At 37.8% G+C, this 25,281-nt stretch overlaps 1 protein-coding gene across 6 annotated transcripts in view; it reads right to left on the bottom strand.

The window, feature by feature from the left end:
* Positions 1 to 25,281, bottom strand: part of LOC149251810 (uncharacterized) — a 395,150-nt gene that overhangs the window by 172,184 nt on the left and 197,685 nt on the right. For 3 of the 6 annotated variants that reach the window (XR_016266907.1, XM_089459577.1, XM_089459575.1), the window contains exon 5: positions 24,142 to 24,261. The exons of the other annotated variants lie outside the window; for them this stretch is intronic. Coding sequence is in view for 2 of the 3 variants with exons in the window: in XM_089459577.1 (XP_089315703.1) it covers positions 24,142 to 24,261 (120 nt within the window). In the remaining variant the exon portion in view is untranslated. The remainder of the gene's footprint in view (positions 1 to 24,141; positions 24,262 to 25,281) is intronic. 6 annotated transcript variants of the gene reach the window in all.

Raw genomic sequence — 25,281 nt, 5'->3', positions numbered from 1 at the left:
TTATAGGATAGCCGTAAGAAAAACTTTATCGCAGCAGCAATATGACAATGAAAACAGTAAGCTATCAATGATATCTTTATGCCAAAAAATTACCGAAATTTCTCAAAACTTGCCCACATGAATTATCAAAAATTTTCAGCCTATTATGATGTGATTTCTAGAGTTATATCAGATCTGATATACTTATTACAGTCAGCAATTAAAACATGAAATAAGCCTAATGATGAATGTCCAACTCAAGAAATTAATTCCTTAATGTATTAGGCAACTTAGGAACTGATTTTAGGCTAACCCACATAAAAATTTTCCACTATTCTATTTCAGACATCAGAAACAAATTTATTTAGAGATAATAGTGACCCAAAATGTAGATCTACGCCAAATACTTGGGACACATCAAACATAAACGACTTATTAATGTATTTAGCAATTTTTTAGTTAATTTCAAACCACTTAAATGTGTTTTTCACCACTAGTAGAAAGGTATATTACTGTTGTAGCAAACAGTGAGGAAAAAGGTGGTTTAGAGATCAAACCCTTAGGCCCTAGGCCTTGAAGATCACTTGCCCAAGTTGCCCAAAATATTTATATACCTGAAACACAAATTTTTACCAAATTTTCTGCAAAAACCCACCAATGATTAGCTTCAGAAAATCAAATATTCAAATCAGAAATGGAGCAAGGGGAATCTAGGCCCAATAAAACTAGCATTGGGCTAGGAGAAGAAAGATCTGGGCTTAAGAGCCCCAAAACTTGAAACCATTGTTCTGAAAAAAATTATTTTGCTTCAGATCTTCAGATGTATTGCAAAATCTTTAATGGATGGCCTTGTAAAAAGATTTGGGATAAGATATTACCCTCCCGGGCCTAGATCTGTCTCAAAGCCCCAAATCTTCTTGAAAAATCTCATATCTGAAGATTTACTTGGCTGATTTCTCAGATCTATTCCTGCAAACAATCTTTGAGCCCAGATCTTAACCTCCGAGGTCTAGATCTAGCTCAGATCTGCAGATTTTCTTCGTTGATTTCTCAGATCTATTACCGCACACAATCTTTGAGCCCAGATCTTGCCCTGCAAGGTCTAGATCTAGCACAAATCTGAAGATTTTCTTCACTGATTTCTCAGACCTATTCCTGCACAAATGAAAAGAGAAAAACCCAATACCCAATATGTACAAAAATAGAGAAAATCCAAAAAACCCAAGTGTTAAAATTCAAAATTATGTTACAAAATTTCAGATATACACAAGTAAATAATAGATCTACACAAATAATTTACAGATCTATACAAATAATTTACAGATCTATCAGATTTTAGGAGTACGAGTCCAACTCCGCTCCCAGATCTAATAATATAATTTACATATCTATCAAATCTAAGGAATATGAGTCCAACTCCGCTCTCAGATCTAATAATCTAAGGCTCTTAATAACTAGATCTATCAAAATTTCCACAAAATATTTAAAAGATTTTGAACTTTTAGAGAGGTACTAGCCCAAAAACGCCCTGTAGAAAAAAGTTTATTGATAGATAAATCATGAGGCTTATATGAAGTAGGCTCTTTAGAAAATATGTGTTGAGAGTTGGCTGGTCCAACCGAAGACTATCCCCAAACGCTCAATGAGAACCTGAGAGATCTTCTGCAAACACTAGATCAACCATCAAATCAAGTAGAGAAATAGAACAACAAAAAAATTATAAAGAAATAGAGATACCTGCTACTTCAATCAAAATTAAAAATGTTACCCTAGATCCAACAAACTAAATAAGATACCAGTATTCAGATTATTTTAAGAGAGCTATTGATTGATAGTTTTCACATAATATTAAGTAGAAATTAAAACAATGTTACCATAAATTCATGAAGAGGAACACTAAAACACGTTGAAACCCCAAAGACTTTTGCATTAATTCAAAAAGGTATATAAGAAAGCTTGAGAGCTTAGTACACGATCCAGAGATCGGATGAACTGACTGACAAATGACCTCCTATTTAAAGATAAATCCTCCAACTGTTAGTTCAAGTGATCCTCGTCAAAGCAATCTCGACCGTTGATGAATATTAAAATTTATTTTAATCTCATCTATAGAAATTTTAAATTCTTGAGGAAATTCGAATTTTTCAATTAAATGCATTTTAATTAACTCAAAAATAAAAATTTTGAATTAATTTTCTCAAAAATTTGACTTTGACTTAAACCCCATAGACCAAAGGCTTAAAATTTAGCAAAATAATTAATTTACCTCAATCCTGGGACATTTTAAAATTTGAATTTTAAGGACCCACGAATTTTGCCTTTGGAAAATTTAAATTTACCTAGGACCTATAATTAATTAAATTTTTGGCTTAGGATTTTAATTAATTTTGGCCAGAAAATTTAATTAATTAACCTATGAGAGGATAAATTATTTTTCCAACCCTCAAGACACTTTACATCATCATTTTCATATCTTTTACATCACAAGGGGGAAAACCCATCTGAGATGGACCCTCACAGACTACACATTTCTGCGACACAAATATAATCCAGCAGACTAAGCAATTTGTAATAAAATAACCTAACCAAATAGTTAGAATTATTCTCAAATCACTTTTACATAGACTCGATCTAGAACACTAAGACTCCCCTAAGATCCCAGTGACAATCCATTCCGGCTTTGGGGTAAGGTTGAAGAAAAACTCTGTCGACCATCCAAGAATGGATCGGTGAGACAAAAAAACCTCCCAAAATGTAGATCGTCAACAGAAAAATAGGTTTACCTAGGCTATTACATACACGACACGGATCTGCTCAGATTATTTATAATTTACACATGCAGAAAGGGTTTCCAATATAACATGATGATCAGGTTGATGATGATAGTTGAACGGCATGGACATGTTGATCATACGCTATCCCTTTTGCAAAAAAAGGGGGTGTACTGCTATGGGTCGTTGACACGTAGTGGTCAACATCTGGCTCTACTTGGGGACACATTGCTGCATTGGAGGAATGTGAGAATCCAGAATCTGCATCCACACAACACACAACATAACATAAGTGGTGTCCATCCAAAAATCATCATATAACGTTAATCACAGGAAAGATATAAGCACTTCATTTATTAACTAGTCTAATAACATGAAAAACACATCTAACTACAAAACGAAACACTGAAATAACAGGGTACAAGGTTAGAAATACAATACAAAGATGCCCCATGGCATCAGATGTGTTCAATACAGTGCATACTGAGCATTTGCCTGCTTTTAGGCAAATCTGTCTGCTGTTTCTTGGATGTGCCATGTCCAATTCTGCATACAGTAGGACTTTTTCCTATCCGAAAATCAAGCTGCTCGCGGCCATCTGATGCCTCAAATCGCTTTCTCATTCTCTTTCTCTTGCACTTTTTCTTTGTGGCAGGCTGTATCACTGATGATGTGGAACATTCTATTTCAAAACTCTCAGATGAAGTATGTAAGATATGCATGACATGTCTCTCTTCATTCTTCATCTGCTTCGTCAACAATGATGGATCAGTTGCACAGGTGTCATGAGTAATAACTTGATCTTTTATGACTAGTGGATTAACCGTGTGAGCATCAACCAGATTATTAATTTCCATTTTATCCGGGTCACCTTCAATTAGCCACTTCTCAATAGAACAAAGGACCTCATAATAAGATGGAGCTTGCTGCAACAAATAAGTAGGCTTGTGATCTGTTGACGTTTCCTTGTTTCTTTCATCCTCTGACTGATGCTGAAGTTTCTGTACCTGTATTGTTATGGCATCCATCTGGTTAGAGTGTTCAACCTTCATAGCACTGACTTCCTTGGCATGGTCTTCCTCCATGCTCAATAACTTATTCTGAAGACATATCTGACTAGCTTCCATATCTTTTATTACTTTGTCATTATCTGCTTTTATGGTCATCAAGCAATGTTGCATAGAGTTTATCTCTTTCTCATGATTTGCTTGTATGATAGCTAACTGATTATTATAATCGAATCTCATGATGGTCATTTCTTCATCCATAGTTGACAATCTGTTCTAAATCGAACTTATTTCTTCTTGATAACTTGTTTCCATGGCAATCACGTGATTTGAATGATTAAATTCCATGATCGTCATATTTTCCTCTAGGGCTAATAACTTGCTTTGCATAGAATTAATTTCTCTGCCATGATTAGCTTTCATGGTTTCCATTTCCTTCTGCATGTCAGTCCTCATATCCTCCATATTCTGAGCACACTTTTCTACTACGGTGGTTACGTGATCAGAGTGTTTAATTTTCATGATTTCCATCTCCTCATCACATTTTTCCAGTTGAGTGTATAAATTTCTCATATGCTTGACGTAATCAATTACAAATTTCTCTTGATTAAGCTCCATATTTTGTACAAGCTGCGTTTGACTGAACTGCATGTCTTTAACCAACTACTTTAGTTCTTCTATAATTTGCTTATCATTTTCCCTTTCATTGTCGACACTGATTTGACAACTTGTCCCCGTTTTTCCACTATCATGGATTTGACTGGCAACGGTACAAGTAGATGGCACATTCTGATATGCAGAATTGTCTTGAAATCTTTCATTGACAACTGTATCCTTTACAAGATCACTTTCATTCTATTGCATAATTTTAGGGGCACAAAGCAAGCTACCTTGATTACCATATCTATCTGTAAAATCAGTTCCTAAGTTGTCTAACACATTAAGGAATTATTTTCTTGAGTTGGGCATTCATCATTAGGCTTATTTCATGTTTTACTTGCTCGCTGTAATAAGTATATCAGATCTGATATAAGTCTAGAAATCACATCATAACAGGCTGAAAATTTTTTATAGTTCATGTGGGCAAGTTTGGAAAAATTTCGGTAAATTTTTGGCATAAAGATATCATTGATAGCTTACTGTTTTCATTGTCATATTGCTGCTGTCATAAAGTTTTTCTTACTGCTGTCCTATAAACTAATTTCTGAAAATTAAGTACTCTATCATGGAATTGTGATAAAATGCATATATTTTGTTTCATAAACTGAGTATTTTTGATCATCTGTTGACATTGATTGCAAAGTTGTTTTTGTTCTCTTTGAGCTAAATTGTATCAAGAAGATTTGAAATAAGCTTGTGTTCTAATTGTAATATCTTCAGGGGTTTAATTTGAGTCTTCATTTAATAAAGCGAACATTTCATTTGGGTATTGGAAGTTTCTGCGACATAAGCATTTTCCCATCCTCTAACTTCATCTCATCTTCTGTTGCATTTGCATGTAAGTTAACTTTGCATAGATAAAATTTACTTCCAAACATAAGCTTGGTCGATAGACGGATAGATCTCCATCCGTCTTTTATTGAGAAGCCTGTTTTAATAGTACTTAAAATGGTGACCTTGCAGTCGTCAAAGCCACAGTTCTCTGTAGCACCGGAGGCACCATGTATGTTAGAATTTCAAGAGAGGTATTGTTAATCACACCTTAGTGTGCGTGCTTCTCCTGATCTTCTCTCTGCCAATTACTACGAAATCAGGCTCAACATAGAAAGAATTGAAGAGTTCACATTTAAATAGGCATTTAACTAAAATTAACCAAGATTCTTACATCTCACATTAGTTTTAGGATCTGCATTTCATATAAAATAGTCATTCATCTAAGTAGCAGATGCTAATCGATTATTTGGTCTTAATTTCCCTAGCAAGATCATTGACTCCATAAGGCATTGGTATCAATCAAATCCTATAAGTCTTGCTAAATCTTAATCAATTACTTGATCGCTTCACTGTGTCTCTCAAATTGGTTGGTTCCCAATTAGTTCTTCATTCCACTTTTCCATAGAGTCTACCCCTGTTAGCCTACTGTAGGGAGACAACTTAAACGAAGAGATTGGGGATCAGGGTGACAACCCCCAATCTGAGCCGTTGTCATGGTGCTTAGACATTCTGTGCGACAACACCCCCATAGACACTTGGGAGCACCACAGGTCATTTGTTTGGAGGTCAAGGGGCCACCTCCTTCATCACTATTTTTGGAGCCCTTCCATCCATTTCGGCACATGTTGGACTTCACTAGGCCTTCCAACAGCCCTCCTAGCTATTGTATTATCATTTAGGCCGTCCTAAGAGGCTTATTTTTCATGTTATAGAGCTATTTGGTGGGCTTGTCACCAATTAGGGTGTTATTTTGCACATTAGAGACACTTTTAGGGGTTTGTTTGGCTAATTAGACCCATTGAAGTATTAGAGGCTCATATAAATACAAGTGAGTGTTGGAAATACTAAGAGCGGGGTGAATCAGTGTTTCTTTTCAATTGTTATGTTTACCAATGAAGATTCTTCACAATTATAATCAGAAAAATAAATAGTAAGGATTTTATTATAGCCAAAAGAGGACACCAACCCTCTTTTACAAAAATTTGAGTACAATGATGTTTGAGGGCACCAACCCTTCAATCTTCCAGCCTCTAACCTGTTGCCAAGCACCAACTTGGACTTTTGTGAGGCTCAAACCCTGTTTTTAGAGGCTCCAACCTCTAGGGCACCAACCGTCCAATTTTCAACTTAGCTAACAAATAGAATGTATAAATGACATACTTTCAAAAAAACTTTAGGACTTCCTTCAATAGTCAAACACTCGCTCCACAAGACTGCCACAAACTCCTAATTTTGTCCACTGTCCAAGATCTGAATAGGTGTGTTCTTCACTATCCAAAGCTTCAAGTTCTTCACTGTTCCTTCCTCCAAGTTCATCATTGTTCTAGGCTCCAGGTTCTTCACTGTTCAATCCTTCAAAATCTTCATTGTTCAAGGCCACGAGTTCTTCACTATTCAAGAGTGCACAAAGGGTTCGAGTATGAAGTGTCGCACATAAATCTGCTACAAGGCTATAATTGATCCAAACCTCCACCAATCAAGTCACCACAGTTCCACAGGTCTGAACTGTGTAAGCCACTAATCTGAATAGTATGCAAGCTACAAATCCGAACTGTAAGCCACAGGTGATTGTCCTTAAAGTAATCATAGATTCGAAGTGTAGTTTGATCTCCACAGGTGAACGTAACTTTGAGCCTTTAAGCTACGGGTCTGAGGCTTTCAAAGTCTGAGATTCCACAGATAACTGTCCACACACCTGTCCACAGGTCCGAGAGATTTTGTTTCATCAATTTTTAACCCAATCAGAATTTGCTTCTTCTTCTCGGCCTTAAGCTTCCTTTCCTCAGTGCTGTAAAGTTCATGAGTTGTGAACTGTATCTTACTCTCTGTGATGGATGATCGAGATCAATGATTGAAATGAAGTATTTGACTTGTGTTTATACGAGTTTCGCCAATAAATGAAAAAACATGTTCATTAGAGGAGAGGTCGACTTGTGCATGAGGTGGCACATTAAAAATACATTAAATAGTTGTTGGAAGGGGTCTTTATTAATAATCGACCAAATATAACATAATTTTATTGTTACGGAAACCATATTATAATAGCAAGATAGGAGGGGCCATAGCTTTTAATCAAACAAATACATTTAAACAATGTGAAACCATATTATAATGGATGTCGGGAGGTCCCACATGCCACATCATCACTTTACTCCCGTACATCGGGACCACATGGATATCGGGGATTTTTAGGTTGTGCACATGCCAAAGTTTTGATAAAGTGGCGGATGCAAATTGATAATTGAATCATTATTAAATCAGGTCGGGTCCGCATATCAGAAGTCGAAGCAAATCGAAGGTTATCGCATATCGGAGATCGGAGGTCCATGTTGCATATCAGAGATCGGAGGTCCATCTCGCATATGGGAGATCAGAGGTCCATATCGCATATCAGAGATAGGAGGTCCATATCGCATATCGGATATCGGAGTCGTGACACACAATAAAAATGTCGATATGATATAACGTCGATATGATATTTCTCTGATTTAACTTTGGTTTAATATGATATGTCATCAGGTGTGTTATCAATTATAATCCTCCAATAATGCAGCATCCATCGTGCTTATATTTCTATCAATGGAGCTTATATTTCATCAATGATAATTACTGACAAACAATCTCCCCCTTTGTCATTGATGGAAATATTTCAACATTCTCTCCCCCTTTGACACCAATGGCAAATGGGGTGCCCAATTACTCCCCCTATCAAGCTGCTCCCCCTGTCATGTTGCTTCTACTCTTGCCAATGTGTTCTCTTAATATGATGCAAGAGCAATGACCCCCATCTTTTGGCGAAGATATTCAAATGCTTCTCGTGGAAGGGGTTTTGTGAAGATATCTGCAATTTTCTCCTTTGTATTTACGTATTCCAACTTGATATTCTATTTAGCAACTTGTTCACGAAGAAAGTGGTATTTGATTGGAATATGTTTGGTCTTTGAGTGCATTACTAGATTCTTTGAAAGACTGATGGCACTAGTGTTGTCACAATAGATGTTGATTGGTTGATTAGTATTTATGTTGACATCTTTCAATGCTTCCTTCATCCACAAAATTTGTGTACAACAATCTGCAACAGCTATATATTCGGCTTCAGTTGTGGAAAGAGATATAGAAGATTTTTTTTGTTGAGCCAAGATACTAGACAATCTCCCATGAAGAATGCATTTCCACTGGTACTTTTTCGATCATCTACGCTTCCAACCCAATCAACATCGGTGTAAGTTGTCACGGTAAGAGTTGTGCTTTTGGGATACCATAGACCAAAATCAGGAGTACCTTTCAAGTATCTAAGAATTCTCTTCACTGCCAACAAATGGGATTGCTTAGGAGTTGATTGAAATCTTCCCACCATTCCTACTACTTGCATAATATAGGGTCTTGTAGCAATTAAGTATGGGAAAGCTCCAATTATTGCCCTGTAAAGAGTTGCATTTACCTAGGGGGATTCATCATCTTTGCTCAATTTGCAATCTATGGTGATCGGTGTGCTCATAGGTGCACATTCTTCCATCCCATATCTTTTAAGCATGTCTTTAAGGTATTTTGCTTGAGATATGAACATACCTACTGTAGTTTGAGTTACTTGTAGTCCAAGGAAGTAAGACAACTCACCAATCATTGACATTTCGAACTCTTTCGACATATTTTGAGCAAATTCATGGCTCATCCCATCATCATTGCTGGCAAAAATCAGATCATCAACATATACAAGAGTGACTAGCAGTTTGTCTTTGTCCATCTTCATGTAGAGATTGCTTCCTGCCACTCCCTTTTTGAAGCCTTGTTGTTGTAGATAATGATCCAATCTTGCGTACCAAGCTCTAGGAGCTTGTTTCAATCCATATAACGCCTTTTTCAACTTGCATACAAAGTCTTTTCCTTCTGCTAGGTCAAACCCTTCCGGTTGCTCCATGTAAACTTCTTCTTTTAGATCACCATTTAGAAATGTTGATTTCACGTCCATTTGATAAACTTTGAATCGTTTTGAACAAGCAAATGCCAAAAACATCCTTATAGCCTCCATAGGAGCTACCGGTGCAAAGATTTCTTCAAATTCAATTCCTTTTATTTGTGAATAACCTTTACAAACAAAACTTTCCTTCTTTCAGATGATTTGTCCATCTTCATTCATTTTTTTTTTGAACACCCACTTGGTTCCAATTATATTTTTATCTTTTGAACGAGGTACAAGTTCCCATGTTTCATTCTTTTCAATTTGCAACATTTCTTCTTCCATTGCTTCTACCTAATGAGGGTCCTTACTAGCTTGAGCAAAGTTTTCTAGTTCTACCATGGATAGTAAGGAAACATTATCTTTTCTTGGTGTATTAGTCATCCTTCTTCAAGTCTGTATTCCCAATAATCTGTTCTTCCAAAGGGTGTTTTTGAACAAATTTTACTTTTGATGGAGTCTGAGATGGTTCCTTTTGATTTTCTTGATCCTTTTCTTCCTTTGTTGTATCTTCTTCAAAATATTCAAGAATAGAATCTTCTTCACAGATTTCAATCTCTTTTTTTGGGAGTGCCTCATCAATCTTCACATCAATGCTTTCTACTATCTTTCATAGCTGATTATTGTAGCATGTGTATGCTTTGCTCCTTGTAGAATATCTAAGAAATATTCCTTCATCAACCCGAGAATCAAACTTGCCTAGTGAGTCATCATTGATCTTCATAAATCATTTACTTCCAAAAATTCTGAAGTATTTTACCGAAGCAGGTCTTCCTTTCCATAATTCATACGGAGTCTTGTCATTATTTGGTCTTAGTTGGGCTCTATTCAAGATATACATTGTCGTTCCAACTGCTTCTCTCCAAAACTTGGCTTGTAAATCAACTGCTAATAACACTGTTCTTGCCATTTCTTGCACAGTTTTGTTTCTTCTTTCCACTACTCCATTTTGTTTAGGAGTTCTAGCTACAGAAAGTTCTCTTTTGATTCCATGTAGATCACAGAAATCATTGAATTCCTTTGAAGTAAATTCTCCTCCTCTATCTGTTCTAAGACACTTGATTTTTTATTCTTTTTCATTTTCCACAAGAGCTTTGAAATTCTTAAAACATTCAAATGCTTCAGATTTAAACTTTATAAAGAATACCCACATCATTCTAGTATAGTCATCAACAAATAGAGCAAAGTACCTTTCGCCTTGTAGAGTGGATTTCGAGTTGGTCCACATAAATCTACATGTACGATCTCCAAAGGTTTTGATTTTGAGAGCTCCTTATTCTTGAACCAGGTTCTAGTTTGCTTTCCATGTTGACATGGGCCACACACTACTTAATCTGGCTTGACAATTTTTGGAATATCTCTTACTGCATTTGTTTTACTGATATTAACCAAGTTATCAAAGTTTAGATGCCCCAATCGTTTGTGCCATAACCAGTTTTCATCTGCTCGACTCATATAGCATTTATCTTCTTGAATTTTACTCAAAATATATATGTTGTTTGGTGTTCTTACTCCTTTTGCCACAAGTTCTCCTGAGGAGGAATTCCTTATCTCACAATCTTTAGTACTGAAGACAACATTATGTCCTTGGTCACAAATTTGGTTAACACTTAAAAGATTGTGTTTGAGCCCTTCCACCAGTAGTGCATTTTGAGCTTTTCCCTTTCCATTAACAAGAGCAACAATCCCTTTTCCAGCAATTTTAGCAGATCCACTTCCAAAAGATACATTTCCATCCTTCTTATTTAATGAGATAAACTTCTTTGGTCACCTATCATGTGTCTTGAACATCCACTATCCACAAACCATTGATTTTCGTCACTATGTGCACATAAAGGTAGACCATATTTATCAGTAGTGGGTTCCTCCTCCTTCAATTCTTCTCTTTTGAATGAACAATTTTGTGTATCATGGCCATAATCATTGCATTTTGAGCAAACAAGATCATACTTAGCCAAAGGATCAAATGAATTGTAAGTCTTGATCTATCCTTGTGCTTTTAGGCTACATGGCTTGCTTTGATGATTGATCTTATATCTTGAAATATTATCCTTATGAGCTTTGCAATGCTTAGCTTGATGACCAAAGTTTTTACAATGAAAGCAATAACCAAGAAAGATTGTTTGATACCTGTTAGGATAGCCTTGACTTGATGTAGTATTCTTCCTTGGAGGTAGCCTTCCTTCATTCCTTGGGTTGTTAAAGGTGGACCTTTGCTCTTGGTGGGATGGCTTCTCCTCTTTTGGATGACTGCAAAGGATGTCAACATAACTTCTTTGGATTTTTACATTCTCCTTTGTACTTGATGATTCTCCTTTGAAACCAATTCCAGACTTGTCATGTTGAGGTCTTTGAGTATTAAGGATGTTATCAAGAGTTTGAGAGCTTTGCCAACTCTTTTTAACTTGATCCAACTCTTTTCTTAGGGAAACAATTTCAGCTTCACGTTTTTCGCAAATTTCTTCTCTTTCTTTTAGTTTATTGTTCAAGAATTCTTCCTTCCTTTTTGCTTCCTCTTTTTCCACTTTGAGAGAAATGACCTTCTTTCATAATTTCTCATTTTCTTCAATGCACTCATTAGTAAATCATCCACATTTCCTTCTTCTTCTTGTTCGGAATCATCTTCATTTGTAAATGCCATAAATAATACTTCACTGCTTCCAGCATAGTTATCTTCTTTATCGGACTCATCATCATCTCTTTTGTGTAGAAAGGTATTTTTAGTTGATTTCTTCTTAGTAATCACGAATTCTTCTTCATCAGAGTCATCTTGTTTGGAGAAGAAATTCTTCTTGTTAAACCCTTTCTTCTTGAACATCTTCTTTTTATATTCGTCTTCATCATCACTATCATGTTTATGAGGACATTTTGCAGCATAATGTCCTATTCTTCCACATTTAAAACAAATGAGAGGATACTTTCCTTTGAGCTTGGACCCTTTCCTTAGTTTTCTTACGAATTGAGCTAGTTCAGATTCAGTGTCAGAATCATCACTACTATAATTATAATTTTTCCCTTTCTTTGATGACCTTGAAGCTTTGAATGCAGCTTCCTTGGAGTTAGGGATTCCTTTACTCATTTCATATGCAATAAGAATCCCATGAAGTTCATCCAAGTCCTTCATTTCCTCTATGGCACTGACTTTGGAATCAAAACGCTTTGGAAGTGATCTCAAAACCTTTTGGACAACCGTGCTTTCTTCAACGATTTCACCTAAACCTTTGAGTGAGTTGACAACTTCATCTACTCGGAGGAAAAAGGCTGCAATATCTTCTTCGTCATCCATCTTAAGACTCTCAAATTGTCTTCTATGTGTTTGGAGTTTTGCCTTTTTGACCTTGGAGTCTCCATCATAGATAACAATAAGCTTGTCCCACATTTCCTTGGCAGAATCACAATTCATAACTTTTGTAAATTCTGAATCAGTAATTCCACTTGTTATGGAATTTAGTGCTTTGGCATTTGCTATATAAACTTTCCATCCATCCTGATCTGTTGGAGTAGCTGGAACTTTATACCCATCAATAACTGATTGCCATACTTCAGGTCCAAGAGACATTAAATAGAATGTCATCCTACGCTTCCAAAAGCCAAATTTTGTTCCATCAAATTGGGGAATTTTTCCTGAATCTTGATTCTTCATTGTGACTTAAGAATCCTTCTTCTAGCTGTTAGGCTGATTATGAAGAAGTTGGCTCTGATACCAATTGTTGGAAACACTGAGAGGGGGGTGAATCAGTATTTCTTTTCAATTGTTATGTTTACCAGTTAAGATTCTTCACAATTATAATCAGAAAAATAAATAATAAGGATTTTATTATAAACAAGTGAGGACACCAATCCTCTTTTACAAAAATTTGAGTACAATGATGTTTGAGAGCACTAACCCTTCAATCTTCCAGCCTCCAACCTGTTGCCAAGCATCAACTTCGACTTTTGTGAGGCTCCAACCCTATCCTTCTCAAGCCTCCAACCCTATTTTTAGAGGCTCCAACCTCTAGGGCACCAACCCTCCAATTTTCAACTTAGTTAACAAACAGAATGTATAAATGACTTACTTTCAAAAACTTCAGGACTTCCTTCAATAGTCAAACAATCGCTCCACAAGATTGCCACAAACTCCTAATTTTGTCCACTGTCCAAGATCCAAATAGGTGTGTTCTTCACCATCCAAAGCTTCAAGTTCTTCACTGTTCATTCCTCCAAGTTCATCATTGTTCTAGGCTCCAGGTTCTTCACTGTTCAATCCTTCAAAATCTTCATTGTTCAAGGCCACGAGATCTTCACTATTCAAGAGTGCACAGAGGTTTCAAGTCTGAAGTGTCACACATAAGTCTGCTACAGGTCTATAAATGGTCCAAACCTCCACCAATCGAGTCACCACAGTTCTGAGCTTATGTGTGCCACAGTTCCACAAGTCGGAACTATGTAAGCCACTAATCTGAACAGTATGTAAGCTACAAATCCGAACTGTGTAAGCCACTAATCTGAACGGTATGCAAGCTACAAATCCAAACTGTAAGCCACAGCTGATTGTGCGTAAAGTAATCACGGATTCGAAGTGTAGTCCAAGCTCCACAGGTGAACGTAACTTCGAGCCTTTAAGCTACAGGTCCGAGCCTTTCAAAGTACAAGCTTCCACAGATAACAGTCCACACACCTGCCCACAAGTCCAAGAGATTTTGTTTCATCAATTTTTAACCCAATCAGAATTTGCTTCTTCTTCTCGGCCTTAAGCTTCCTTTCCTTGGTGCTATAAAGTTCACGAGTTGTGAACTGTATCTTACTCTCTGTGATGGATGACCGAGATCAATGATTTAAATGAAGTATTTGACTTGTGTTTATACGAGTTTCGCCAATAAACGAAAAGACACGTTCATTAGAGGAGAGGTCAACTTGTGCATGAGGTGGCACATTGAAAATATATTAAATAGCTGTCGGAAGGGGTCTTTGTTAATAATCGACCAAATATAACATAGTTTCATTGTTACAGAAACCATATTATAATAGCAAGATAGGAGGGGCCATAGCTTTTAATCAAACAAATACATTTAAACAATGTGAAACCATATTATAATGGATGTCGGGAGGTCCCACATGCCACATCATCACTTTACTCCCGTACATCGGGACCACATGGATATTGGGGATTTTTAGGTTGTGCACATGCCAAAGTTCCGATAAAGTAGCGGATACGATTTGATAATTAAATCGTTATTAAATCAGGTCGGGTCCGCATATTGGAATTCGAAGCAAATCAGATGATATCGCATATCAGATATCAGAGGTCCATACGCATATCTAAGATTGGAGGTCCATATTGCATATCGGAGATAGGAGGTTCATATCGCATATCGGAGACCAGAGGTCCATATCGCATATCGGAGATCGGAGTCGTGACACACAATAAAAACTCTGATATGATATAACGTCGATATGATATTTCTCCGATTTAATTTTGGTTTAATATGATACATCATCAAGTGTGTTATAAATTATAACCCTCCAATAGTGCAGCATCCATCGTACTTATATTTCCATCAATGCAGCTTATATTTCATCAATGACAATTATTGACCAACAGTGAGGCCTCATTTGTAACATCGTCACTTGGATTTGGATCATTGTTTCTTCTGGAATTTTGCTATAGCTATTGAAGGACGAATTGGAGATTCTTTAATGAATTTTGATGTTTGGATTAATGTTATTCTAGTTCGGAGCTTCTCTATTGCAAATGTGATGGATGGATATACTTTTTTTGCTTTGTAAGTTTCTCTTTTATGCAAAATTTTCATTATATATTTAATGTATGGAATACTGCATCATGATGTTGCTGGTGCTCTAAATTATACGAAAACCTTGAATCACTTTGGTAGTCATGATCTATTGCATGCGTTATTCATTGGGCAAGAAAAAGTGAATGTTGCCAGGGATTGTCTTTGAAAACCTAACCCTAAAACTCCATTATTTGACAAATCGAAGTATAGATCCTTGTTGCAGCTAGGTATCTACTTCATTAGGGCATGTGAAGTTGCAATTAGGCTCCTTGATAGAACAAAACCCTAAATCAATCTCATTCTTGACTCCATTCTCCCAATAGACTAGGCACTAGTCCTAGATCCTTGGTGATCACATTAACTTAATGAAATATCATTCTTTCACCTCTTTTTTGCATCCCCAAAGGATAAGGATATTTTCTAGTGCTTGGTGCGAAATTTTAAGGAAGAGGAATTTTAGGAATTTGTTTGCACAAGTTTCTTCATTTATGTCTCCTCTAGCCATCCTCCAGTTTTGAACAAATTTCGACGGTGGAATTTCAAATAAATTGATGCCCTAGCTATCACACCAAGAGAGAACCCTTGAAGCTACTTTGACTTGGGTATTTCTTGAAAGTTTGCACTTTGTAGTTCATCATTCAAAACCTTTTCTCTTAACAATAGGTGATCATTGGATAAGCCTTTACCACGGTATATCTCTCAATCCTTGGTCTCTTATAGTATTTCTCTCAAGGGGTTTTTCATGGAAAGTCACCCTAGTTTCTCCCAAAACTCACACTTTAATTGAATCTTTCCATTGAATGAGCCATCCTTGCCTCACTTTGAACCCTAGTATAAACACCTGAATCACAAGCTAGGGATTTTGGAAGTTTTGATCTTAGGCATTCATCATTTTTTAATATTCCTAAACCCGAGGTCATCCTTCCCTCGAGCCTTTCTTGGAGAGCCCTTCTTTTGCTTCTAAAACAAGCAACCTATTATCTGAGCCTCTCCTTTGAATGGGCTTTGGAAATCACATTATGCATCGTTATTGACCTCATCATTCTAGTGATTTCCCTATATCGGGACTCCTCCCATCGGTGAAAATTCGTAAGCGATATTTGTACCATAATGAATCATTTTTCCAGCTAAATGTATCAGATATACTGGATCTTGTTGCAACTTTTGAACGAGCATACACACTTCTTCGTCATTCTTTCATTCATCCCTTGCTTCAGTTATCCAACCTGGTTGGATAATAGAAATGGCACAAAGCAATCCTTCCACATCCTCGTCCTTTATTGAGAGTGCATCTGCAACAGCATCTTACTTCCCTTTTTTGTAGATGATTTCAAAGTCATAACCTAATATCTTTGTGACCCATTTTTGCTGCTCTTTTGAAGATAATCTTTGTTCCAAAAAGTATATAAGACTATCATGATATGTTTTTACCTTGAAGTGTCTTCCCATTAGGTAAGGTCGCCATTGTTTTAGTGAATGTAGTATTGCCAACAATTCCTTCTCATAAATAGGTTTGTGTAAATACTTTCTTTTGATTGGACGACTTTCAAAAGAAATGGGTCTTCCTTCCTGCAATAAAACAGTACCAATTCGATTTCCTGAGGCATCACATTCCACCATAAAGGTTTTTGTGAAGTCTGGCATAGCTAAGACCAGTGCTTGGCACATTGCCTCTTTAAGATGTTCAAAGGCCCTAGTTGCTTCTGGAGTCCAAGAAAATGCATATTTCTTCAGTAATGTTGTTAGAAGTGTTGCTATTCTCCCATAGTTCTTAACAAACTTGCGATAATACCCTGTCAACCCGAGAAATCCTCAAAGATGCTTTATGGTTGTGGGGATTTTCCATTCCTTGATGGCTTTAATTTTGTTAGGGTCTACCTCAACACACTCATGAGATACAATATGACCCAGATATTCCACTTCCTGTACTCCAGTACAGAGGAAGAACTACCTTCCACACAAAAAGTCGGGGAGCTGTCAAAAATTGCCAGAATAGCCGGGAAAGCTGACGCAGTTGGCAGAAGGGCTAACGCAGAGCTGACGCAGAGCCTCAGAGAGATCCACACAGGCCCATGCAGTTACTGCGAAGGGGCAGCGAACTTGTAGCCAGGGCCAACCAGTTTTGCTGCCGGATCGGTCGAATTCTGTCAGATAAAGTGAGGTAAACTCACTCGGGTTCTCTGCTATTGTGTTTCTCTGTCACTGGTTTGTCGGGAACATTTGTATTCAAAACTTCTACTTAATAATGGAAAACCCTCGGAGCTGCTGCACCGGTTTTCCCGTATTGAGTTTTTTCGAGGACGTTTAGTCCAAAAATAAGTGTCCTTTGCATGATGTCTCATTTATTTTTCAGTTCTTGATCTATATAGTGGCGTAGGTTGCAGCGTATTTACATTTATATTTTTTGAATATTTTCCGAAAATAACTTGTTAAATGAAGAAAACAAGTAGGTAATGTAAATAAGTTTAATGCTATAGGATTTCTAGTTATTAGATTCAGAAATTTTCACATGGTATCAGAGCGATTGCAGATCAAGGAGGACTGAAGCCATCAACGAAAGCACAGAGGAGAATCTGTGCTAAAGACAGTTGTCTCAAGAGACAACGCAGTTTTTAGCCAAGAGAGCAGAGGAGGGGTGACACAGTCACTAAGGGAGGCTCACGCAGAGCCTGCGTCAACTTATTTGTGTGACGATGCAACTACAGAGGACAGCGCATTGATTGTTGGGACAGCGCAGAGACTCTTGAGTCTCATTTTCCAGTTGTCGAGGCTAGAGGTGCAGCGCAGACTTCATCTGGAGTTGCTGGTGGGGTGTTGATTCTGTTGGTGCAGAACAGTACCTAGTGGGGCAGAAGCAAAGTAGAGGGAATCAGTTCCTCAGAAGATTTCTTGCCAAGAAATCTAGATCCAGTGTTGAGCAACAGCAAAGAGAGATCAAAGGGGTGGTTCAACAGTTGTTGGCAGAAGGATTTCCGTGAAGGAAATCGAATTTCAGAGGGAGCTTGTTCCTTAGAGGATTTCTAGCGCCAAAGAAATCTAGATCTGAGTTTTGTTGGGGCAGCAGCGAAAGAGGGAGAAGAGAACCTGTTCGACACTCATTTGAGCAGAGATGGCAGTTAATGGACTAAGGGATCAGGACAGGTTGGATGGAGCATCCAACTTTGTCATCTGGAAGGCCAGGATCCTGGCAGTTTTGGACAAAAATCGCATCAAGGATTATGCCTTGAAGATGGTTGTTGTTCCGGTTGATGTTGATCCTCTCAAGAAGTATGAGGAGGCTTAGGCAAAAGCGAAGTGCATGATCTTGGACGGGGTCAAGGATCATGTGATCCCACATATTGCTGAGAAGGACACAGCAAGGGAAATGTGGGAGGCCTTGACCACTTTGTACGAGGGAACTTCCGTTCAACGAAAGATGTTGCTTGAGAGTCAGCTGAGACAGTATCAAATGCAAAAGAGAGAAGAAATCGATCCCTTCCTTCTCATGTTGCAAGGGATCCAAAACTAGCTAACTTTTGTAGTGTCTACACCAAATCCTGAATTCATGGTCAGGACTACCCTGAATGCAGTCATTGAAGACTGGGAAACCTTTGTCTAGAGCATCTTGGGCAAGGCTTCTCTCCCTAGTTGGGAGGAGATGTGGGCAGCTCTTCGACAGGAAGAGATCAAACGGTTGACCAAGGCGGGAAGCAGCGGCAAAGGGATCAGAGCCAAGGTGGAAGAGGAGGATGCAGCTCTTGCATCAACAAGACAGCAAGGGTAGCAGAAAAGAAAAAAGAAAGATATATCCAAAGTCAGATGCTTCAGATGTGGAGAACTGAGTCATTTTGCCACTCAGTGCCCTTGGAAGAAGGGCAAGGTAGAGTAGTCTGACTCAAAGGCTGCTCCAGTGCACGCTGACAAAGAGGGTGATGATGATGATTGCGCCATGAGTGCTCATGCACCTCTAGAGAAGAGGTGGGGCGATATTGAGTTGTAGTGCCACTCAGTGCCCTTCGAAGAAGGGCAAGGTAGAGTAGTCTGACTCAAAGGCTGCTCCAGCGCACGCTGACAAAGAGGGTGATGATGATGATTGCGCCATGAGTGCTCATGCACCTCTAGAGAAGAGGTGGGGTGATATTGAGCTGTAGTGCCACTCAGTGCCCTTGGAAGAAGGGCAAGGTATAGTCTGACTCAAAGGCTGCCCCAGCGCATGCTGACAAAGAGGGTGATGATGATGATTGCGCCATGAGTGCTCATGCACCTCTAGAGAAGAGGTGGGGCGATATTGAGCTGTAGTCGGGAGGACTACACAAGGGGCAGGATCTTTGAGGTGCCCAAACTCTTGGATCACATACGGCTATAAGAGCCCTTAATGACAGTAGCAGAATGACAGGAATCAGTTAGTGCGAGGGATGATGGAGCAACAGTGCCAAAGCTAGAGTGCGAAAGTCTGAAGCAGCACAATGGAGTTTTGCAGCACTACGGGAGGCATAGAGCAGATACAACAGCAGTGCAGTAGCATCAAAGGGTCAACACAGATTAGCAACAGAGGTAGCTTCAGCGTCAAAGCGCAGCCAGACTAACTAGCATGTCAACTTTTGGGTGGCTTTTCAGTTGCTTACTTCTCAGCAACTTAGTTGTAGTGCAGCAGTTAGCAGTGGCATTGTTATGGGCAGCATGATGCAGCATGTTGAGAGGGAGTTGCAGTACAGATGCAGCAGTGGAAGTGGCAATGGCATGGACAGCAGTACAGATTGCAGTAGCGCAGTGGATGAGAAGCAGCAGGCCAAGCATCAGCAGCGTAGAGGACCGCTGTTGTGGATCAGTGTGATACTTCTGCTGGGAAGTATTGCTAGAGCACATTCCTCGCTAAGAGGGAGTGTTGATTTTTGAGTAGCAGCAAATGTGCTCTAGCTCCGAAATATTGTGGAGGGGCTAGAACACATGAGATCTCCAAGACCCAAAAATCGTTTAGAGAAATTCCACCCGGATTGTATTTTATTAAAATAATTAATATTTTTAATGGGGTTCCTAAGCCTAAACTTTGGAAAATTAAAATATTAATGGGTATTAATAAAAATATGGGTGAAAAGTTTCTAAGAAACGAGAATCAAGTCTAATTTAATCTTAGCCGTTGATTAGAGACTTAATCTCGGTCATTGATCTCTCAACAGGAAAAGTATAAATGGAGGCTTGGGGTCAGTTAGAGAAGACACACACAAAGATTAAGGAAGTCGATTTTCTGAGGTGAGAATTTCTCAAGAGGGAAATCGATTGGGGAGATCTTGCAGCTGAGGGGCAGTGATAGTTTGAGGAATACAGACAGAAAGACGAAGAGAGACTTGTGGAGGCAGCACAATAGCCGGGAGAACTGATGCTGGGCCAATCTGGGCCCACGCAGCCTTAACACAGAGCCAGGAGGGCCAACGCAGAGGAAGAACTGCCTTCCACTCAGAAAGTCGGGGAGCTACCGGAAACTTTCGGAACAGCCGGGAAAGCTGATGCAATGGGTAGAAGGGCTAACGCAGAGCTACGCAGAGCCTCAAAGAGCTCCACGCAGGCCCACACAGTGACTGCAAAGGGGCACCAAAGCTGTAGCTAGGGCCAGCCAGTTTTGCTGCCGGATCAACCGAATTTTGTCAGGTAAAGTGAGGTAAAACTCACTTAGGTTCTTCGCTATTGTATTTCTCTGTCACTGATTTGCCGGGAGGGAAACCAGCATTTGTATTCAGAACTTCTGCTTAATAATAGAAAACCCTCAGAGCTGCTGCATCAGTTTTCCCGCATTGGGTTTTTCCGGGGACGTTTAGTCCAAAAATAAGTGTGTCCTTTGCATGATGTCTCATTTATTTTTCAATTCTTGATCTATATAGTGGTGTAGGCTGCAGTATATTTACATTTATATTTTCTGAATATTTTCCGAAAATAACTTGTTAAATGAAGAAAACAAGTAGGTAATGTAAATCAGTTTACTGTAGTAGGATTTCTGGTTATTAGATTCAGATATTTTCACATTATGCATCAATACTACTATAGCAGAGAAAGAACTTTGACTAGGTTGAATTATACTGGTCTCTAGATTTTTGCAACCATATGTTGAATTTCACTCATTGGGGCATAGGGATATCTATAAGGCCTAATGTTTGGAGGAACACCTCCTGGAATCAAATGAATAGCGTGATCATGATCACGAATGGGTGGGAGGCCTTTGGGAGTCTCAAATACCTTGGAATGATTGTCCAAGACTTTTTGGAGATCTAGAGAAATAAATGATTTCGATGTTTGAATCTGAGTGAGCATAATTGTGCAATTACCTCCCATTTTTCTTTCTTTAGAAGATTTGCGATGCCATTAGAGCTAAGTTGCAGGGAACATTGGAGAAGGGTCTGTTATCGGCCGGAAACGAAACGGAAACAAGGAAACTCGTATCGTACGGCCTGGAAACTCGCTTACGGCCGTAGTAGCCCGTTTCTTGAGAAGGAAACGTACCCAGTATGGCCAGAAAAGAGTTTCCAGGCCATACGGCAAAGTCTCCTCTTCTAACTTGACTTTTTGTTGTATTTTTTTATTTTATTTTTCCACTTCTAATTTTTTATTGGGCGATTAAAATATCTTATGGATGCTTCTAGATGACTCTCAAGTTATAAAAAAAAAGATTTTTTTGAGTGGGGCAGCTTAATGTTCAAGCCTATGGCCCTAGTGTTGATATGCAATTCATGGTAATGTTAAATTCTTAAAGTAAAAGTGACATTCTCCTTTATTTTTCATTTTCATCCTTTTACTTAAATTTTTAACATTACCATGAAATGACTCAGGATGTTTGAGAGTGGTTTCGCCCTCATTGGATTTCATATGGAGAAAGTAGAATTTTAGATCTCACTCAAAATCCAGCAGACTTATCCGTTTTTCAGGATTTCAGGATTGGGGGGATTGTAATGTTTCCATTGGATTTTGTCATGTACTAGGCTATGGAACTTGTATTTAATCAAGAGAGCCAACCCCTCTATGTAGGGGAGACTCCCAATAATCAAGAGCATGTAGGGTACTAGGGTATCGAACTTGTATTTAATCAAGAGCACTAAGGTCGTTCGACTATGTAGGAGACTCCCAATCAAGCACGAGACAAGAAATTAGAAATTTCTCGTGGCTGATTTTGGATATTGCTATTTTCATTATGTGATCATTCATGAGTAAATGTGATGTAAATTTAGAGACTTATAGTTTATGCATTGACAATTGACAATTTAATCATAATGTAATAAATTAGAATGTATCATATATGTTTTATGATTGCACATTATTTCTTAAATGCCCTAATATATATATAGAGAGAGAGAGAGGGAGAGAGAGAGAGAGAGAGAGAGAGATAGATAGATAGATATATTGTGTTTCCCCGTTTCCAAAAATTGGGGGGATCACGTTTCGTACCCGTGCCCGTTTCGGAAACTCGTACCCGTTTCCCCGTTTCATGCAACTTAGCATTAGAGTTGATTATCTTTCCTGGTTTCCCTGTGATAGCCCTTAATTCAACTTCATTTCCTTCCCAAAAAAATTTCAAGAAAAGTTCTTGAAAATTAAAAGCTATCGTACTCAAAGATTGTAACCATTAGACTCCTAGTACAACATTAGCACCACCCATTGGAATGGAAAGCATTGGACTATTCAATACATATTCCCCCATGGTTATCTTGATATTATGGCACTTTCCAGAGCAATTTACAGATCCTCCATTTGCAGGCATCACTTGACACTTTGGTGCTGGATATAGGAAGCAATTCAATTCCTTGGCTATCTTACAATGAATAAAATTATGGGTACTCCCTGAATCAATCAACACTATTACCTTTTTTTCTTGATATGTCTGTCTATCTTGAGAGTTTGAGGAGTGGTAATTCTTGTCAATGCATTACAAGATATGGTCGGATTCATTTCTTCTTTCACTAGGGTTGGTTCCTCGTGTATATCCTTTTCTTTTGACGTTTCTTGTTTCTTTTTTTCCTCCTCTTTACAATCTACGTAAAATAATTTCTTCTCAGCACACTAATGACCTTTAGTGTATTTGCTATCACAACTGTAACAAAGCCCTTTTGCTCTTTTTTCTTCCAATTGTTGTGGTGTCAAGCTTGTAGGTTGTGGAAGGCTAGGAGCAACAACACTTCTAGAATAGAAAAAATGATATTTGTAGATTAGGGGTAAAAATATTCTCTTTATGCATATGACTAATGTTGAAAGCTAAGTTAATTTCAAAATTTCTTGCTGCTTTTTGATACAAAGATATGACATAAGTTTGGATTTTAAGCCTTCTGAGTAGCCATCAAAGCAATCTTTGCTATAAATTACATAAAGTGAAATGTTATTAATGTTTACTCCAATAGATGCATGGATGAATAGATAGATTTCCTATTGTGATTTATCCTCTTTCATGTATCATTAAGGACAAAGTGAGGCCCCGGAGTAACAAGACATTTGAATACATAAGAACAAATCCTAGGTGATTATGGCAGGTGGTAAATTAGGGTTTCAGGAATTGAATTCATACGTCACTGGTATTTTGGTCCTTGACATATTGGTGCCTCCATTTCCATTCATTAGATATAGAAGTCATGGCATAACTGTTATAGTCACTAGTGATTGGTTAGAGAAGGAGCTTTACGATAAATATGTAAATATAGTTATATATAGTAGGAAACTTAAAAAACTGAGCTTTGTCCACTCAAAACTTCGAAGTCGTCTCCTGCTGTGCTTTTCACAGCATCTGACAGAAAGGACCCAGGTTCATTATAGGTTGCACCAATCTGAATGAACAGCCACTTGATTGACACCAGGTGGAGTTTATGGAACCCTCGTTTCAAGTTTTTCTTTCTTAGGTGGCATAATCACAACAAATGGCGCCAACGCCAAAGTAGCACAATCAGTATATGCTGTATTCCTTCCTAGCAGTTAATGCAGTGAGAGTTATGTTTCTATCTGAAATAAACATTTCAGATAGAGAAAATACAACAAAATTCACGTACCAATGGTATTGTTGATCTTTGAGAACACCAGAAGTTCTCCCATGAAGAAGTCTCCAAAGAGGACAATTTAACCATATGCATTGCAAATAAAAACAATGCAAATTGCTGGTACATTATTTGCTGCACGTATAAATTAAAATTATTTGCTGCACGTATAAATTAAAAATTTTGAGAGTAAATTAGGTAAAAAAAGAGCAGAACAAAATAAGAATTTACACAAAATATTTAATCATCATCAAAACATAATGATTATGGCAAAGAGTAAAGTCTACAAGGAGCATAACTGCAGAGGTTTCAATTTCCTAATGGCAACCCCAAAGAGTTAATGATCTAGTGAGACTGGATTACAGTGAAAGCAATCTGCTATTACACCAGAAGTTGCATACACAATAGCAGAAAATGCAGCCAGCAATATAAGAGAAGAATCCAAACAAATGCGTATTCCAAAATATATGAGTGATTTACATAGCCTCAATGAGAATAATTATTCTTTTCATATTCCTGGACATGTAATTATTAAATATGATTGATCAATATGAAGTTGTGACAAATTAACTTCGTGATTGCATTACAAAACAAGTTCCCCACCTTGAACTCCTTTAAAAGTATACTCATTATTAAATCTTACATCATCCTCCCATAATGATCACGCAAGACACATTATTACTTTCTGCCCAAGTTTCCCCATCCATAAATTACCCAATTATATACAGTTTTATGCTTGTGGGTGGCTTAGATTAGCACTTGGCTTGGTGTTCTTTCTGTGTTTTAAAATTGTTTTGCAGGTTGGAAAGTCCTGGACAGCAACGCAATTGTCAAATTCAGCCCTGTACTCAAGGTACTTTCATAATTTACAATATCCATTTGGTAAGGGCATTCATAGCTCTGCATTATTATTATTATAGCAAATTCTCTTCAAGCTAGAGTGAATCTTAATTTGCTGATCTATGTTATTTTATTTGTTATATTAGACTATAGAATAGTAAATTTGCTCATAATTAATGTAATATTCCTAATAGAAATATACAATGATAAACAAAGCAAACATAGCCAAAAACACAGAAAAAATACTCAAACATCAAAACACCATTTTAAAGCCAAAAACTGCGCTGCTGAGCCATTTTATTATTATATGAAGAG

The sequence above is a fragment of the Pinus tabuliformis genome, chromosome 7 (assembly GCF_031772625.1).
Source record: "Pinus tabuliformis cultivar Carrire ecotype Pingquan chromosome 7, CPIR1, whole genome shotgun sequence".
Taxonomy (NCBI): domain Eukaryota; kingdom Viridiplantae; phylum Streptophyta; class Pinopsida; order Pinales; family Pinaceae; genus Pinus; species Pinus tabuliformis.
The sequence above is the reverse complement of the archived record's forward strand: the minus strand, read 5'-3'. Positions and strand labels throughout refer to the sequence as shown.